This window comes from Aptenodytes patagonicus, chromosome 12 (assembly GCF_965638725.1).
Source record: "Aptenodytes patagonicus chromosome 12, bAptPat1.pri.cur, whole genome shotgun sequence".
Classification (NCBI taxonomy): Eukaryota; Metazoa; Chordata; class Aves; order Sphenisciformes; family Spheniscidae; genus Aptenodytes; species Aptenodytes patagonicus.
In genome coordinates this window covers 138675-158331 of record NC_134960.1, presented here as the reverse complement: position 1 = coordinate 158331, position 19657 = coordinate 138675, and the positions used below count along the sequence as shown (strand labels likewise).

The 19657-nt window shown below is 39.1% G+C and overlaps 1 protein-coding gene across 2 annotated transcripts in view; it reads left to right on the top strand.

Annotated features, from left to right (window-relative positions):
• Positions 1 to 13546, top strand: part of KDM3B (lysine demethylase 3B) — a 68950-nt gene extending 55404 nt beyond the window's left edge. The window contains exons 17-24 of one of the 2 annotated variants that reach the window (XM_076350513.1): positions 795 to 966; positions 4091 to 4181; positions 4269 to 4399; positions 7618 to 7737; positions 8248 to 8387; positions 8718 to 8894; positions 10031 to 10165; positions 12203 to 13546. In XM_076350513.1, the coding sequence (XP_076206628.1) occupies positions 795 to 966; positions 4091 to 4181; positions 4269 to 4399; positions 7618 to 7737; positions 8248 to 8387; positions 8718 to 8894; positions 10031 to 10165; positions 12203 to 12283 (1047 nt within the window). In that variant the 3' untranslated portion in view covers positions 12284 to 13546. Of the gene's footprint in view, positions 1 to 794; positions 967 to 4090; positions 4182 to 4268; positions 4400 to 7617; positions 7738 to 8247; positions 8388 to 8717; positions 8895 to 10030; positions 10166 to 12202 lie in introns of those variants that run through there. The other variant, XR_012996384.1, reaches the window with a different exon arrangement.
• The last annotated feature ends 6111 nt before the right edge of the window (positions 13547 to 19657 follow it).

Genomic DNA, 19657 nt, shown 5'->3' with positions numbered 1-19657 from the left:
CTGCAGTCCTTCAGGAATAGACTGCTCTAGCGTGGATCCCCAACGGGCCGCAGTTTCTGCCAGAGAACTTGCTCCTGCATGGGCTTCTTTCCAAGGGCTGCAGCTCCTTCCAGGAGCCTGCTCCAGCATGGGTTCTCCATGGGCTGCAGCTTCCTTCAGGGCATCTCCCTCTGCTGCAGTGTGGGGTCCTCCACGGGCTGCAGTGTGGATATCTGCTCCACCACGGTCCTCCACAGGCTGCAGGGCGGCAACCTGCTTTCACCTTGGTCTCTTCCATGGGCTGCAAGGGAATCTCTGGGGCACGTCCTCCCCCTCCTTCTTCCCTGACCTTGGTGTCTGTGGAGTTGTTTCTCTCACTTCCTTCCCCCTGCCCCCCAGCAGCTGCGGAGCATTTTTTACCCTTATTATCACAGAGGTGCCACCAGTGTCAATTATGGGCTCAGCTTTGGCCAGTGATGGGTCTGTTGGAGCCAGGTGGAAACAATCTGTGTCCAGCCCAGGGCAGCTCCCAGCCTCATCTCACAGAGCCCACCCCTGCTGCCAACACCTCGCCACGTAGACCTAATACACTTGCCTTAGTAAGTCTAATACAATACCACTTCTAAGGCAACTGCATGTGGCCTGGAACTGAAATTTGCTTTGACTCTGGTGATGCACAAAAACCAGACATGGATGAAAATAGATTTGTGGTGTCTTTTGTATTATGGTAGCCAGGAGTCTCAGTTCTTAAAGTTTGGCTGCATGTGTAAGAAATTTGGTTATGGTGGAGTAAGCATTCATCTTTGTATTCTCAGCCCGTGCTGGTATCTGGTGTCCATAAGAAGTTGAAGTCAGAGCTTTGGAAACCAGAAGCTTTCAGCCTGGAATTTGGAGATCAAGATGTAGATTTGGTGAACTGCAGGAACTGTGCCATAATTTCAGACGTGAAAGTGCGTGACTTCTGGGATGGCTTTGAGATAATATCTAGTAAGTAATATCTATGGCTGACTAGTTTAACTGAGCAGTCTGTCTTGCTACCTTCAACTCCTCCTTTTCCACCTATTTTCTCAAAAAATAAAAAATAACAATTAAAAAAAAAAATCTGAATAGCTATCAGTCTCATCCAAAGAAGCCATTGCTCCTTAGATGTAACGCACCCTAGAAAATACTTTGTTGGTGAAGATTAGGGCAGGGCTGCCCAAGAAAACTTCGTCTGTACTACAGCATGTTGGTGTGTGTTACTTTCATGTGTCAAAAGATGATCCATTTCATGGGAAACCACTTTTTTGAACTTTCCTCAGTGAAATTAATCATCAGTTACCATTATTAAGACAGTAAGTGATTTGACTACCCTTGCTCTCCTTCCAACCTCAACATTTATTGTAAAATTAAAGGGAACCTGCAGAGCTAAAACAGACTGAGACTTTTGATGCTAAAACTCAGACTTGGTGGAATACATCAACTAAGTAAACTTGAAATTGCAAATTATTTTTATAGTAGATCATCTGCGAGTACAAATACATGTTTATATGTATTATGAACAGCAATGCTGTATGCATACCTCATGTGATAACACATTACTTAATGCTTGAGCTTTTCTTTGAGAAAACTTTGTCAAGGGTGGATGTGGAAGCTAACCAGTTAAAATTCCTGGGGATATAACTGGTCAAATTAAAGAGCCTCTGAAAAGCAGTGTTCTATTTTAGATTGTATATACCTAGATCGGAGTGGTCTTATATTTACAGATGTTAGAGTTGTAATGGTTCATTGCAATGTTGCTGATATTAGTGTTGTGTATAAAACGTTTTCTGTATTTGTTGCTATGTGCACATAGCAGAAATGGTGTACTATTGGATGACTTAATGGAATGCTTGTTCAACAGTGAACAAAATGATAGATTTGTAGACCAAGAATATTCCCTTCCTTAGTCATTTTCCAATCAAAGAGCTCCCAACTTTTGACTTGTTTTTATATGGTTCCAAGTAGAGAGTCTTGTATTTTGTACTGTTAAATTTCATACTATTTCTGTTATTACTCAGAAATAAATGGCCTAGAAGGATATAACGGTGTGGTCTTTCTGTGTATTAATGGTAATTGGGAAACTTCGCAAACTCTTCATTTTTGTGCTAGGGTCATTCATGAAAACAGTAAATTTGTATGGGTGACGTTATCTTTGAGAAATGTTATTTGTAGTTTGTTTCCAGACAGATATGCTCCTTTCAGCAAAATCAGCCGCTGCCTTTCTTTTAGACAATGCCTTTACCACAATTTGAATGAGAAATGTTCGTGATCTAGGTTGGAAAACCTGATTGCTTAAGCTAGTTTCTTTTAAATACATTTTATTTAGTGTTTTTCAGCCATGCGCAATCCCCAATTTAGAAGAGTATTATTTGCTACTAGTCCAGAGATTTCACACACTAACTCATATGAAAACTGTTTGCAAATCATATGATGACTCTGACTTCTCTGCATTACATGAATTTTAGATTTCTCAAATATGTGGCTGGTTGTTCCCCCGGCCCCCTCACATTAAGTTATTGAAGAGATATAGAACAGCCACTGAATTTGGAGGTGGTATTAAGATAATCCCTTAATTATTCTATATGATATTTTATTTTAATTAATTTTAATCTTGTGCTGTTTACTTTTAATATCTTTGAGTTCTAAGTGGACTTTTGGCAGGTCTAACTTTTTGGTTTGATCCTTCTTAGACCTGCTTTTCTTTGCTGATCAGATGTTTTCTGGGTTTTGTCCAGTTTTGTTTAATTTGTCAGATCCAGATGTTTTCCTCCAGGTAGCTCTTCACTCTGTTCTTTCTGAATAGCCTGCCTACAAGTTTCTTCTCCTTGTTTGGAACAAAGATCCTTGATGAGTTCAAAATCTTGAATACAGGAAGTTCTGAAACATCTTTAAATTCAAGTCCTTGAGCTTTTCAGTTCACTTGCCTCTAAAATCCATAGCTTATCAAAATTTTTCTTCTTTAAATCAGTCACTTTGATTTACGTATCTGCAGTTCTTAATTCCTTTTAATTTCAATAAAATTTTTTTATATTGCAAACTAAGGCTGTCTTCTGTAGTCTGTTGATACATAACACAGATGTGATTCACAGGTCTCCAAGTCCTAGTTTCTTAGATATGCTTTCTCTTTTGGTGCTGTCGGCAGCTCTGCTAGGTCTGGGTAAGATGGGTTGCTTTTTGTTTGGCTGACAATCCTTGGAAAGGTGGGAAGTGGTGAAGGATGTTACTTTCTGGGGAAAAGGGGATGTGAAGGTGTCAGACTGCAGTACATCCTGTCTTCCAACTGATGGCTTCATGTGGAGTTGTGAAGATCTGGTAGAAGAGTGAACTTTGTTTCTCTATATATGTTATGCTGAGTCTTCTAAGCTGCTGCACGTACCACTTCCAGATATACTCTCTTAGCCATTTTAACATCTGAGGCAAAACAGCAGTTGATGTGGTCAGTGCTGTCATATCGTACATCCACTGTTGCGTATGTAATGTCATCTTTCTGTGCTACCAGCTTTCTCTGTTACCAGTCAGGACTCGCTTACAACTCTTGAAGTGAAGAACAAATGTTTCAATTCGGCACCCTGCTAATTTGAGTGCCTCCAGCAAAGAAGAATTTAAAAAACTAAAGACTCTCTTCCTCAGTAACCACCTGCCATTTAGCTTTTTTGCATGTGGTGTACCATGGTTTCTTGCTTTATACTGAGGTTATGGTTGATTTCAGAGCATGAACCAATAACTTTAATTTTATAGAAGCACCACTCCTCTTGAAATGAAAGATAAAACTCCTTTAGACTTTGGTAAAAGTAGTAAGGCAGAATGCTTTGGAAAGGCTTGTTTTCGGAGTTGCATAAAAACTATTCTAAAACTTAGCAGCTGTGCAAGATCTGTCAAGCTTCTGGTGTAGGTAATGAGAGAGAGAGAGAGAATTGTTAAACTATTGTTTGGTCATACTATGATAATGCTTGGAAGCCCAAAGAAAAATTAGGATCCATTTTGCTGTGCAATGTAAGAGGTCTTGGTACAAAAGACTTACGGTTTAAACAAGGTAATGGGCTGTGGTAAAAAGATATTACATGAAGAAATCTTAATTTGTTTCTTGCAGAACGGCTCAGATCAGATGATGGTCAGCCAATGGTACTGAAGTTAAAGGATTGGCCTCCAGGGGAGGACTTTAGAGATATGATGCCTACAAGGTAAGTAAACCTTAGTATCAATGCCTACAGGAATGCTGTAGGCACTACAGGAGGAAAACATGCCTTCGTTCTCTTTTTGTTCTCTAGGTTTGAGGACTTGATGGAAAATCTTCCTCTTCCTGAATATACCAAGAGGGATGGCAGACTGAATTTGGCTTCTAGGCTACCAAGCTACTTTGTTCGTCCTGATTTGGGTCCCAAAATGTACAATGCCTATGGTATGTGTGAATAGTTCTGCAGATGTTGATTTTTGTGACTCTTTATTATACTTAGGGCATATTCAAGGCTGTGGCACTAGTCAAAACTCAGTGCTTATCCTAGAGCACACTGTCATTTTTTTTAATTGGTCCTGCGATCTATTCCTATGCTAGTCTTCTCTCTGTCAGATGTGCCCTTTTTTGCCTTGTGGTTTCCAAGAGATGTACATATGATAAGTTTGCAAACAATTATTATTTAATACCCATCATAAGCATAATACCAATACAGGGTTCAAGGAGAAGTTATATCTTTTTGAGACCAATTGATACATTTGAGAGGAAAAGCAGCCAGCTTCTGGGCACTTTGATCTGTGTGTTCGTGTTTCTGATCAGGGCTGTAATTTTCTTCATCCATGTCTAACAACACAGATCACAGACAACATACAAGACAAAACTGTCACCATGTTCAGCTACCTGAATTGGATAGTTTTGTCCTCTTAAGACTGTAATTGTATAATAGGTAAATAGCATACAAATAGAGGAAACCTTTATCTGAACGTATACCCTGCATGGGGCTGTGAAGCACTAAATTTTCAAATGATTGTCAATATAGCAGAGTGTGGAGGATGTATGAACAATTAATGCATGTCATATCAACTTGAATTATTTCAGTTCCTGAATGTACTGACTTTGAGGTCATGGCCAAAAGCAGGTTTTGGAGACTTTTAATTTAAAACAAATGATTGTTAAGGTTCCAGGATACTTCTAAATGAAATTTGGAAGTACGTACTTTTGCAACTTTAGAGTAAGAGAAATAAAGTAGCTGCTCTTTGTATATACTGAAGAATGTCAAAGTGATACTGATGAGGAAAAAGTTGCAGCCATCTTGCAAAGCAAGTATGTGGAAGCAGACTTACCCTAGTGTAACTTCTGTAGTTCTGTCTGAATATTTATGGGACAGGGGTGCAGGGGTTTTTAAGGTTCTGCATTCCAATTATCGATATACCTACAGTAACAACTCAGTAAACCAACATATTGCAGTTCTGAGAAAGTGTTTGTGGGGTTATTTTGGGGTTTTTTAGCAGTATGACATCACAAATAAGAGTTAAAAAAAATAGGTGTTTGTGAACTTAGGCAAATTGAACTTATTCAGTATTTAAGTGTTCAATGTTTTGGTTTATGTATTACTTGACATGTAAGTTCAGTGAAGAAGGCTGTACACCAAAGAGCTTATAATGTAATCAAGATATATATACACACACACACACACGCACACGAGTGCACCAAGAAGTAAGGTAATCAATGACAGCTAACTTGTCTTTGTATATTGCTAGTTGCTGGCAATGGAAGGAATGGATTAATTTTGAGTTTATCTTGAATGTCGAAGTTTTATTTTCCTTTGTATCAGAGTTTGTGGAGGGAGTGTTGATGGTATTTTTTTAGTGTAGAATGTAACCCTGTACTATTTGATCCTTCTTAGATGTATAGGCCTTGGTCCGAAAAGAGAAAGTATCACACTTTGTTTATTTTCAAGTCAAAAGAAAAAATTTAGCTAGGTCTGTTTTCAAAAACAGTTTTGTATCTTTTTGTTCTTAGCTGCTTTACAGACAAATTAAAGGGTGGACCTAGATAGAAAAACAGTAATTCTGTCTATGCTGAATACGCATAACTTTTCTAGGATATTAAATATATTTTGGTTGTAAATATATGGCTTTGTCTTCTGAGTATGTGGTGGAAAAAAAGTTCTCAATAGTGAGGTAAAGGCTTTCATGTGCTTAGCATTTTAAAGCATTAAGACAGAAAAATTGTGACTGAAGCTTGATTTTTAAAGTGATTCTCAGTTACCTAAATAAAAGGACTGTTTACAGAAGTTAACTGTGAAGAAATCTTATTCCCTTCAACAGGTTTTGTGTGTAAAGAACCCTTAAATATTGACCAATTTTTATATATAAATACCTGAACTGTTCAACATAAGACTTGCCATTGATGTTGTATTTCCCAGCATACTCTGTGTGACTTAGACCACTAGCAAATAATTAAGGAAAGAATGACACTTTTTAAATTATATCCTGCTGCATCTGGCAAAGCCCAGTTTTGGGGTGGAGGTTGTAAGGGCCCTTACTTGAGGTCAATAACTAACTTATCTTTTGTGAATTTGTCTGGTCTGTTTTTTGAACCTATATATTCTGTTTATCCGTGTTTGTATTTCAGTTGTGCTTTCTTAAAGTTCATGTTACAAACTGCTTAAATTAGCTACTGTTTCTGGTCTGTTGTGATAGGTACTGTACAGTGAGTTCAGTTCCTGTCCCCAGAAGCTTATATTTTAAATAGAAAAGAGAGAAATACGATGGTGATCCTAAAACATAACCAGTAGTCTTGTGGTCATACTTATGTTAGTGTTTGCTGATAACAAAGATTTTCTTAATCTTCTAATATTTTTCCCCATGTTACTTGCCAGAGGAGATGGTAAAGCAAAAGTAGAGAGAGAGAGTGTGCTATTGAAGGGTCAGAGGAAGAGAGAAGAATGTGTTATATGAGAAGGTGAAAGAATTAAGCAGCAAACATTTGAAATCTCTTTCTCCATTACTTATAGCCACTTGAGAGGGGTAAGATCATCCAATGTATAAAGGTATAAGCACTTGAGTGTCTGCAGGTGTTCTTCCTTACTCAATTGTAATCTGAATTGTTAATGATGAGTTGGACAATAACTGTTGTGAATTCAACTGATCACATGGATTTTACAGCTGAGGATGAGAAAATAATGGACTGCGGGAGGCTTATACTTGTAACAGTCCAATGACTTGCTGCAGACAGTATGATGCTAATGCGACTTACAGCAGTCGGGATTTCTCTTGTACCTCCAAGCAAAGAAAAACAGTGCCAAAGAATGCCTACTAACTTTGTATTATGAAAGCTAAGTTCCCTACTACTGACTGTATAAATGACCCTCAGAGACACAAAATTGTAAAGTACAAGTTCAGGCTTTGTTTTTAAAATGCTTGTTTTCTCATGACTTGGGGTGAACTATATTTGCTACTTCTATTTCCTGTAAAATAAAAATACTAGTTATCAGTAAACTACTTATGCCACACATGACATGAAAATACTTCAGCTGCCCTTTGACATTGGTTTCTGCTCTCATTGCTGTGTGAAGTTAGCACTCTAGAAAGATCTTTCAGGCAGGTTATTTCTGTAAGAGCTTAAATAGAATTTGATTTTTATTTTACATTCTATTATAGGCTTAATTACTGCAGAAGACAGGCGAGTTGGTACCACAAACCTGCACTTGGATGTGTCTGATGCTGTTAATGTCATGGTGTACGTTGGGATTCCCATTGGGGAAGGGACCCATGATGATGGTAATGTTTGAGGAAAGCTGTTTTCTGTCCATTAAAAATCAATTGTGTGTGTTAAAAGAAGACTGTACCTTTTATTGTTTAAGCTTGTCATATCTATGAGATATAACCCAAATATACACGGCAGTTTGCTACGTCTGCAGCACATATTTAAGTGCAGTAACGCTTCATTGGTTCCCAACTGTGGAAGCAGCAGAGTTTTGCTAGAAATTAGATACCTCCCTGAAGAAAGGAGGAGAAAGGGTGAGAAGTTACTCTTTCTTCTCCTTGTATTTGAATAATTGTAGTTAGTTCAGTTTGAATTCATGACTGGGCTTTGTGATTAGCTGTTGATTGACATGTTTCCTGAATTTTGTTAAGATTAAGCTTGGTGTGCTTAGAAAGGGCGCTGTATGATGCAGCAGTTACAGTAGCAGTGTGACTAGATTTAGCAGCTCAAAATGCACCTTGCTCTTCTGTATGTCAAAAATCAGAAGCTTTGTGATATCGCTTTTATGTGGATTCCCCTTTCAGAGGTTCTGAAAACAATTGATGAGGGAGATGCTGATGATGTAACAAAGCAGCGAATCCACGAAGGAAGAGAGAAACCTGGAGCATTGTGGCACATCTATGCTGCCAAGGATGCTGAAAAGATACGGGAACTTCTCCGGAAGGTATGTTGGTTACAAAGGAGACTTGAGCTTACAGGATTCCTTGACTAGCTTACTTAGAGTAGCTGAATGATACAAATTGCTGTCAACATCAAGTGCATAGGTATTCTAATGCTGTCTTTGAGGACATTAATAGTTATTATATTCCCAGGTTTTCAGCCTGGTCTTAGAATCTTCATACTAATGCACGTCATTAGTTAAGACCTAAATGAGCTTAATGAAAGTACTGTCCTGCCTTGAAATAGTTCGGGTTTTGGTACAGAGCTTTTTGTGAGCCAGCAATATCAAGGTGTTGTGTCATGGTTTCCCCCCCACCCCATATCTTGGCCCTAGGTTGGAGAAGAACAAGGCCAAGAAAATCCCCCAGATCATGACCCCATTCATGACCAAAGTTGGTACTTGGACCAGACCTTACGTAAGCGACTCTATGATGAGTATGGTGTACAAGGCTGGGCAATAGTGCAGTTCCTTGGAGATGCTGTGTTCATTCCTGCAGGTGCTCCCCATCAGGTAAGTATGGCAACTCTAGGCCATATTGACAAATAGAATTGAATTTGAGGCATAACAGAACTGCAACTTCAAAATAACTGTTAGTTAATATTGCAGACTTAGGTTCCTTTTTCTACATATGCAGTTCTTACAGGAACTATTTGAATTTGATCTTAGTCATTCTGTTAGTAAAAATTATATAAATACCTGAATGATGTGTACAGTACTGTGATGGAATTAAGGAAAAAAAAAATTAGAGTGAATGGTGGGAAAACACTTCTATGTAGTGAAACTTCAGCCAAGGGAACAGAATTCCAAAAAAGTGTGGAGAACAGTAGAGAACTTGCTTTAGGGAACGCTAGTGTATGTGGGTGTCATGGTTTAACCTCAGCCGGCAACTCAGCGCCACACAGCTGCTCGCTCACTCTCCCCCCCCGCACCGGTGGGATGGGGAAGAGAATTGGAAGAGTAAAAGTGAGAAAACTTGTGGGTTGAGATAAGAACAGTTTAATAATTGAAATAAAGTAAAATAGTAATAATAGTGATAATAATAATATACAAAGCCAAGTGATGCACGATGCAATTGCTCACCACCCGCTGACCGATACCCAGCCAGTCCCTGAGCAGCACCCACCCACCCCCGGCCAGCTTTTCCCCAGTTTATATACTGAGCATGACGGCACATGGTATGGAATATCCTTTTGGCCAGTTGGGGTCAGCTGTCCTGGCTGTGCCCCCTCCCAGCTTCTTGTGCACCTCCAGCCTTCTCAGTCAGTAGAGCACGGGGAGCTGGAAAGTCCTTGACTAATGTAAGCACTACTCAGCAACAACTAAAACATCGGTGTGTTATCAACATTATTCTCATATGAAACCAAAACACAGCTCTATACCAGCTACTAGGAAGAAAATTAACTCTATCCCAGCTGAAACCAGGACAGCGGGAGAACAGGGAACATAAGAGATGTCGTGTTTTGTTCTGTTTTTACCATTAGACACAATTCTGTGTGAGATCAAATAGGCTTCAGCTTCTGTTTCTGATAAGTAAATGAGGAAGAACCTAACATACGTGGTGGTGGGGTTTCAGGGGTTTTGGGGGGTTTTGTATGGTTCACTCAATCTTGATGTATCTATCTATCATTTGATATGGGGTTTTTTAGGTCCATAATTTGTACAGCTGCATTAAAGTGGCAGAAGATTTTGTATCTCCAGAACATGTGAAGCACTGCTTCCGTCTGACCCAGGAGTTCAGACACCTGTCTAATACTCATACAAACCATGAAGATAAACTGCAGGTAACCATTTTATGACAGTAGTCACTAAATATATCCTGTGTTTTGCCAGCTTTGTTTAGAACTAGAAATATGTGGCTAATGATTTAAGGAAAAAATGACAACTTTCCACAACTTTGGAGGTTCTCATTTGATAGGTGCATTAATTATTTTTTAAATACTTATGTCTACAGCATTATGTAAACAAAAATTAGTAATAAACTTCTGGATTTCCAGAGAACTTTCCCACTATCGGACTAGTGCATGTGTTGGTATTAGTAAGTTTTTAAATGGATGAATCCTGAATGACAGTGAAGCGTAGCAGAAAAAAAATCCTATTAAAAAGGAAAAAGCAGTGCTTTGTTTTGAAGAGATATGTTTATTTGACCAAGGATACTTGTATTTGTTTCTTGACTGCATAAAGGAAAATTGCTCTGAAAGTGAAGGCTTGCTTATTTAAATCAGGGACATGGTTTAGTGGTGGACTTGGGAGTGTTAGGTTTACAGTTGGCCTCGATTATCTTAAAGGTCTTTTCCAACCTAAATGATTCTATGAGTCTAAATTAGTCCCAAACAGGAAAATTAAATGTGTTTTTGGCTTGAAGAAATGTGACTGCTTAAACTAATAATTATGCACAGAACATATTATGCACTGAAGTAGTACATTGTGTATGAGACGGTAAGTTCTACAGAGAGAAGACCGTAGGAGACCTTTTTTGATTTCACCTATGTATGCTTCTGAAGAGTTAGTATCTGTTTAGTTTGCAAATTTTGTCAGCATTTTTCATGTATTAGTAATCTCATGCATGTAAAATGAAGGAGGGTGGAGATCTGCAGAATGGCTCTTCTTGCAAAAGTGAGTACTCAATATATAGCCATTCTCCAGTATGTCACCCAAGAATGTCAGAACTTAATCATGTTAATTCTCTCAAACAATTCAGTGAAAAATTGCTATAAATTTCTATATGGATTTGCATAGGATTTTAAAGGAAAGCAGAAGTAGGATCAACTCTCATTGTGGGGATCCAGCTTCTAACACTGTACCTCTGCAGCTGTAGTGATACAGATGTGGAAGTGTTTGTGTAAATGAATAGGTTGCAAATGAATAATGCTTATTATTAAAAAAAAAAAAAGGAACTGCTGGCAAAGTGGAACTCAGTACTCCTGTGGAAAGGAATACTGGTTATATTTGTACCTCACAGCCAAACTTTACCATTTTTCTTTGTCATTTTTCACGTATATTTTTATAGTATTTTTATATAAACATCTGTCTCTTTTTTATGTATATAAAAATACATAGAGACAATAACTTGTATAAATGATACAAAAGACTGAGATCATATGTACATCAGGGAAAAAATGATGGTGCTTGGCAGTTAGTTGAGCAAGTGTAATTAAGCTACTCACTTAGGGGTGAAACTGTTCTGTTCAATACCTAGAAACTGAATTCAAATAAACTTTGATCAGAAAAATCAGAAACAAGATAGAGCTTTGATTGTTAAATAGCTAAGCATGGAACAGATTGCTGTGAGTACTAGCAGATTTTTCATCTCTGATCTTGCTTGCCTTTCTGGAAGATGCACAAATCAGAAGAATTTCTAGCCTCCATACAAAAGACAACAGGATGACTTGTTGCATTGTCTTAATTTACATAGGGTTAAACCATATGATTTTCTGGCTCCTTTTGGGTTTGATTAATGTGAATCTGTAAGTGACGTGGATCACAAGGACTTTTTCAAAATAAACTCATACATGTGACTTCATAGTGTACTTCCTCCTAGCTCTCACAAAAGAGAGACTTTATCTTAAAATGACGTAAGTAAATATATGTTGCTGGGTGACCAGAAAATGAGTTGTTAAATCAGTGCAGATGTCTAAAATATTTGTCATCTAACCATTGACAGTTAAAATTTGTGCTGTTGATATCCTGAAGCAGTGATAATATATACTTTGTGTATACTTGGCAACTATTACGAATTCAGCTGTCAAAGTTGATTGCATAGGTATGCAAGACTCTCCTTGTTAGTCTGTAGAAGTTGATTTTTTTTTTTCCTGTTACAGGTGAAGAACATTATCTACCATGCAGTGAAAGATGCTGTTGGCACACTGAAAGCTCATGAATCCAAACTAGCTAGATCGTAGGAATTGCTAATTCCAAATGCCCTGTGAAGTAAGCCTTTTGCTCACAGTATATACAGGGACTGCACATGACTGCCTCTGCAGGAGCAGAGGCTTCTCACTAAGAGCTGGTGTGGTCAGTATTACACACACTCTTCAGCCACTGTTTTCTACGCTGCCTCAACGTTGAAGGTCTAATGGAAGGTCGCAGTTACATGCAGAATTCCGGATTCTAACGAAAGGTGCCATGTCCCTTTCCTGTGGCCTTTTGCAAATTGGAAGAACATGGAAACCACTTGGTGTTCCTGCATATTATGACTAGAAATGGTATAAAGAGTGTGGATGGTTTTTTTTTCCTCATGCCTAGTTAGTCTCCACAAAGTTAGAAGGAATGTGCTGGAGGTGGGTTGTCCTACTGCAGACTTAGTTGATAGCTGCTGAAGGAGTGTGACCAACAGTAGCCCAACTGCAGAAATTTAAGCAAACTTCCCATGTGAGATACAGGCCAAGGAAAAGAATAAAGCTATTCTCTGCACTCCCCTTCTTGTAGCCGTTTCTCTATACACTGTAGAGTTGCAGAAATAAAGGGAGAACCCACTTTTTTCCCCAGGAGACTCCAGAAATAGGAGAATTGTGTATTTAGTGAAAAACTAGGTTTGTAGTGAAACAGTTAATATTTCATGAAAGTAGATATTTTTAGTATTTTTGAAGTACCACAACTGTTCCTGGATTTTCAAGGAAAGGCGCATTACATTTAGTCTTCCTTTCAGTAAAATCAAGAAGTGATTTTTAGAAAGCAGTCCAAAATAGCACAAAAACAGCCAAAGGAGAGTGAATAGAAATTGACACCCCACCTCCCTTGCCCATATTCCTCACCCATCTTCCCCCCTCTCCCTACGCCACCCTGCTTCCTCAGAATGAGAAGTAAAAAGGAGTATAAACTCTTCTCATGTGGAGATGTTGTACATCTCTCCCTGCACTGGTGACCGCAGGCAATAGTTCACCCAATACCAGTGCTAGCTGAAAACATCTATCCTTTCCAAAGTGAAGGAAAAGTTAACTTTCAGTGTCAACTTTGTCCAGAACTATTTTAAGTAAAATGTTCCTGCTTGATAGAACTGTATTCAGAATTTACTAATGTCAGCATTGATGCAATGGATTTCATTGTCCGGGTACATGGGGAAATGTATCTACCTTATATCCAGCTGTACTGTAGTGCCACCTGCAGGCCTGTTAATATGTTCACGGTTATTTCATTTTTTTAAAAATAAAAGTCATTTACTGTAACAGCCTGGGCAGTTTCTTTCAGACTTGTACATTGATCTTCCTGCTTTGAGTGTGTCTCAGCTTCTGCCTCTGGTAGTGTAGGCTACCTGTTCATTTCTTGCCCTGTGTCTGACCAGAAGTCTTGGGTGTTTTACGCCTGGCATCCCAAGTACATGCTGGGATCATACCAAGCTACCTGCAGATTATTGATTCTCAGAGATAGTTTGGGTAGAGGATCTATCTTGTCATAAACAGCATCTCTTGTGCTGTGCTTCCCACCTCTCACTGTCTTCCTAACAGGTTGGGGTTCAGAGCTGTCCTCTCCACTGGAGATATGGATGGGTTGGTAAAGGTTCCATGGTTTCTGACCTTGGAGGTTGTGATAGCAGCAGCAGTTCGGTTCACTGTCATGTGGCATGCTGGCAGTTTCTCAGGTTGGTTACTGGGTGCAAGTAGTTCACTCACGGGCCTTTGCTGCCTTCATAGTCTTGCAGCTTTCCTGTGAATATGGGCTAATTCAGTCCACTACAGATGAAAAGGATTATTGCAGACCCGTGAGCCATTCAACTTCACCATATTCCTATTGTGCAGAATTTCTTGTGCACTTCTGTTGTACTCTGTGTACAACCCATTCTGAATAGTTAATTATAGCTGAGATGTTTCCCTCGTGTGTGTGTGTATCAGCAATTAGAATTAGATAAAGATCAAAAAGACAAAGACTTGGCTACATGTAATGCAATAGCTTCGGTCATTTCCAATGCAGTGATCTACACTAAGAGTTCTGTATCTCATGCTGAGCCTTTGTTTGGTTTGAGTCTATCAAACATTGTTTCTGTCTCTTGAATTTCCTCTTTTATTAATCATAGAGTACAATCAACCTAAAGCAATATTCAGCCAAAATCAGAGGAATGATTTGCACAAAAATTACAGATTAAAATTAAGAAATATGTAGCAATCCAGATTTTAGACCAGATGAGGACAGGAAGAATTTGTAAATTGATCTGGTAAATCAGTTCCAGTAACTTACATTTGAAAACTTTTATCCTTTATCTGGATTGTATACATCAGGAGATGGAGACTACCACTTCTTTTGGCAAGTTTTTCCAAGTAGGTATTTTTTTTTTATATGGGGCACAAATTTGCATTTATGTGGATTCAGAAGCCACTTACCAATTCTTGTTTTCCACCAAGAGAAGGTCTTCAGTGGATTAAAAGCTGTGCTTGTCAGCTTAGAATTCTGTTCAACTAATTAAAATTAGTTGTACAGTAATTTCAGAATTTCTCAAATAGAATTTTCATGTATTGTGTATCTGCAAACACATAGGTTTTTATTAATACTAATCAGATATATAAATACATAGATCATATATAACATTCATATATTTATGGATGTATATATTATACATTACATATCTTATATACACACACATATATAAAATGTAATATATATAAACCCCAGACAACTGCAGGGGATTGTTTTGGTTTTGTTTTCTTCCAGACATGCTTAGCTTCTGCTCTCTGCTGTAGCCTTACACAGTCAGGGATATTTTACGATAGTTGTAATTAGACAGTGAAGCTCACTGCAAGTCTATCATGTTGACGCTGGAAGTATTTGGAGCTTCTACTACATCCTTTGACAGAGTTGCAAGATTTAATTATGCTTTGCTTGAAAGTATGTACCTTTGTTAGCTTAGTAATTTAACTGGGCTCCAGAGCCTTTTTTCCCAAAAAGTGTTTTGTCCTCTGTTTACCCCATTGACCATTTTCATAGCTTCATAGTTCTCTTATGTGCCATTTCACTCCCCCGATGCATCTGTCTTCCAAGATGAACAGTTTTAGACTGTAGAATCTTTGCATAGAACCGGCTCAGTGCCTCTGATTTGTTCTTGTTGACTTTCTTGTGCCTCCTTTTTGTTCAGCTACCCCATTTTTGAGGGAATATGATTCAAGCTACATGCAGGGTTTTAAAGTTTGTTCACCATGCGTTTCTGTGGTGAGATAATGGTGTTCATTATTCATTTCTGAAATATTCCTGTTGCTGCATTTCTTACTAATGCTAAGCATTGAGATTTCCAGTAGCGATGACTGTTCTGTCTCTCCTGAGTAGTCACAGCTAATCTGGGGCCTGTCACATACACATTTATACATGTATGGTTAGGGTGCTTTCAAGGGCATGTGTTAGGATTCTCTCTTTAACAGGGTTTGTGTGAAGGGTCAGTATAAGCACTCGCCCTCCAGTACCCACCACTATTTTTATCATACTTCATATAGAGCTTATAGCAAAAGTAGCCAGCCGAAGTGATTATAAAATTGCTTTAAGATGTACAATTAGTAGTTTTTATCACGGTATTTTCTGGTTATAAAGTTTAAGGGGCAGCAGATGTGTTACCTGGAATATAAGAAGATTAAAGGAGACATAAATCAGAAATTTTTGAGCAGAGGGAAGACAAAAACTTTAGTTGCATGTCTTAAAATTTAGTTCACTGCAGTCATGACATTTGTTCTACTGAATGCTGTCTTGCCATTACTAAATGGAGCTGTGCAAGATAGTGGGCAGGCACCATTTTTTTTAATATTGGCTTTAAGCTCTGGCTGTCTTTTAGCCAATATCCTGTGGAACTACAGACAAGTCGAAGCAGGAATTCAGGATTATATGGCTGTTGGCCTGCCCAAGTGAATTTGGATTCACAATACTGAAGCTTGGTGTGTGCTCAACCATGCAAGAGCATACTCAGCACTGTCATTCAACAGCTTCACAGAGCCTTCCAAATGTTACACAGGACACATTCATCTTTTTCTCTCAGTCTCAGATGAAGAGGAAGAAATAATGTCCCTGGTCTGAAGACTTCATTTCTTTTCAACCTAACAACTCCTTCCTTTTCTTGCTATTGATTAAAAATGTAACAGTCTGCAAGGGTTAATTTTACAACACTTAATCTTTTCTCTGTTTATAAACTGTACTCTGAAGCAACTGAACCAGGCAACATAAACAAGGGAAAATTAAGTACTTAATACATCGAAGGTTGTGATCCATTTATTGTTCCTCTGAAAGATTCTGAGACAGCCTCTTGTGGAACCTGAGAACGTGGAATCAGAATTGGAGCAGAGGAGTTAGATGTCAAGCAGTAACTTGAATTTACCTGCAATACAAATGAGATGAAAGAAGTTACCAGGCGTGGATATTCTTTAAAATTATTGCTCCTATGTACATATGACTTCCCTCTCCTTCCTCACTTCTGATAGCCCTGTGATAGCTCTCTGAGCTTTTACAGTTAAGAGGTATTGGTTGAGCTGTATGACACGTCCTAGTGACTTATTCATGCATCAGGTATATCTTGTAAGTATTGCTTTGGTGGAAAAGGAGTGTGAAATTACACAGCATGTGAGTGAAGCATAGCATGGAAGCACCTGTGGACAATGCATCTTACAGGCTCTGGTTACTGGTAAGTAATCTTATCTTCTGATTGTCAACCTCAGTGTTTTCCCAAACTTAGCCCCTGTCTGTCCAGGATGCATAGACCTGCTTGTGGTCACTCTCTCCCAATGCATCTCAGAATCTGAAATTGGCCCACAGCTTCCTTTCCTCTTAATTGGCAGTGTCTTTTAAGATCACTATTCTCAACCTTTGAAAAAGAGCTGCACGCTCACACCAGGCATTTGAAAAATAACCAGGCAGAACTCATCTTAACTTTTCTTATCTCCCTCATCCCCCCGCCTTACAAGAGCTTTTTATTTTATCTCTCTGCCTTTATATATGCTAATATAGAAATGGTAAAGTGAGTTTCAAGACCTAGATATAACAAAATACAGCTGCTTCTCCTGGGAAGGTCTCTTCTAACTAAACAGCTTTCAATCACAAAGCAAAACAGGAAAAGAAGGGAAATGTTCTCAGAATAATTTCCAATTCTAGGGCCTTACCTCCCATAATGTAAGTTTATACTGTCAGCTCACACTTTTTCTGTGTTTTCCTTATCCCTTTCAGCGTTTGATACTCTTCCATTACAATCTGCATGTTTAAGCTTCAGAGAGAGGGTTCCCATTGTGTTCTTCCACTTCACCTTTCTTCCTAAGACCCTTATTTATTCTGCTAAACTTTTCCAGAGGCACTCTTGCGTTCTTGAGCCCTGACTAATTGCTGTTCCTCTTCATTACAGCAGCTTCTGCCTGAACCTCAGCTTCAGCAGAACCTCTGGATCTGACTTGGCGTTCTTTTAAATGTAGCTTTGCTTAAGCTGCTCTACTCAAGAAGCAGTTAGTTTGATTCCCATGCCTTATTGTTTAAGCCATAATAGACTGATAGATATTTGGTCACCTATTTTAACCATTTGTAGAACACAAATTGGTCATGAGTTATTTCAGCAGTAGCATATCTGCTAGAAAAATATACACCCTTAATTTGAAAACAATCAACGAATTGCTTTCCTGGGTGGGTCTTAAGATCTTAATTACACAGCACTATACAATATTACTAATAACTTAATAAAAAGAATACTAATAAATCATTCTATTTTAATTTGACCTGCAGCTGGCTTTTGTTCCAAAAATAGCCCTTCAGTACCAGTAGTTTCTCCTTGTGGGAAGGTAAGTTAATGAATTAATTTTTCATTCTTCTTTATAATATGGAAAGAAATTGAGCTACTTATTGCTAACTGTAAATTGCTAGCTTAAAATACCTTTCCTGAAGCTGCTCTAAAGCTCAATGTATTGCTTAACAATGAGCTGCCACTTAAAGACATTCACAAGACCACCTGCTCTACTAATGTTGATGTTCATATTTTGTTGTTCTTACCACCATTTATTTCTAATGCACTGTAAATCTTCATACTGCTCCTTGGCACATTAAACAGTTTAAAACACTAAGGCACATTTTATTTAGGTGCCACTTACCCATCCTGCAGTTATTTAGCATTCCCACGTTCTTCATATTTTGTACTTGCCAGGTCTCCAGATTTTCTCTCTATTTGCATCTTCCACTCACCTGAGTATGAACACGTTGAACAAGTACCAGAGCTGTTGCCATGCTGGTCCCTGATATGAAATTGGTGTGGTTAGAAATAGAATTATTTTGGTGAAGGTTGTGTGTGTTCATGTTACTTGGATGTGTGAGAGCCGATTCCTTTTTTCCTATTTGTAGGTCAGTTATGCCATCAACGGTGTAAATTGTGCAGTCCGTTATGCAATCATTTTGTGGCCATTCATATCCAAAAGCAGACCGTTACAAAATGTTGTCACTGTCTGCAGAGACATTTGTGTTTTCAGCTCTTACATGCAATGGAAAGTTGCTAATGTTTTTTATTTTTCATCATTGCTCATTATACTAAAGTTCATGCATTCATGAGAAAATTCTTCCCTAGCAGCTCTTTGTTTTGCTCTGACTCTTTCAAGGCTATTTGGCAAGTAATGAGACTTTGCTATTGTGCCTTTTTCTTGGTTAGCTGAAGAACCACAATAGTTTTCTAGCAAATCTTTTTTTTTTTTTAATTAAAAGAACAGCTTATGTAATGGTCATCTTAGTGTGATTCAGAGATCTGTGTACTAGGCCTGATCAATCCTTGACTGTAATGTGTACATACAGGCTATGGGGGGGGCAAAAGGGGCCTGCTAATTAACTCTGGCACTGACTGAGGAGGAGGATTCTCTTAACGGTATTCCTTGGCAAGTTGTTAAAATATAACAATTTCTGGTACTCTGGTATGCTTCAGCATATACATTCCCACCCTACAACAAGGGTATTTCCCTTTCTTTCCCCACCCTGTTCAGCCTTGCCTGTGTAGTTAAGCAGTCCTCGGCCTCTCAGCTGAAGTTTCTAAGAACAAGAGCACTGGGCAGCACCGAATTATCCTGGATAATTCGGGGGGCGGCGGCGGGGCCCGCCAGCGGGGCTCCCTCCCCCAGGACGTCCCGCTCCCCCCGGGCTCTGACGGGAGCCCCGCCTCGGTGCGGCCGAGCGCGGGAGCCGCCCCGGCGCCGCCGCCGGGCGCTTCCCCTGTGCGGAGCGGGCGGCCTGAGACGCCGGGGGCTCCGCAGCGGCGCAGGGCGGGATGCTTGGGGCGCGCTGCGGCCCTTTCCCTCCGACGCGTCGGCTCCTCCCCTTCAAGTACCCGGGGCGGGGCTGCGCTTGCTGCAGGAACC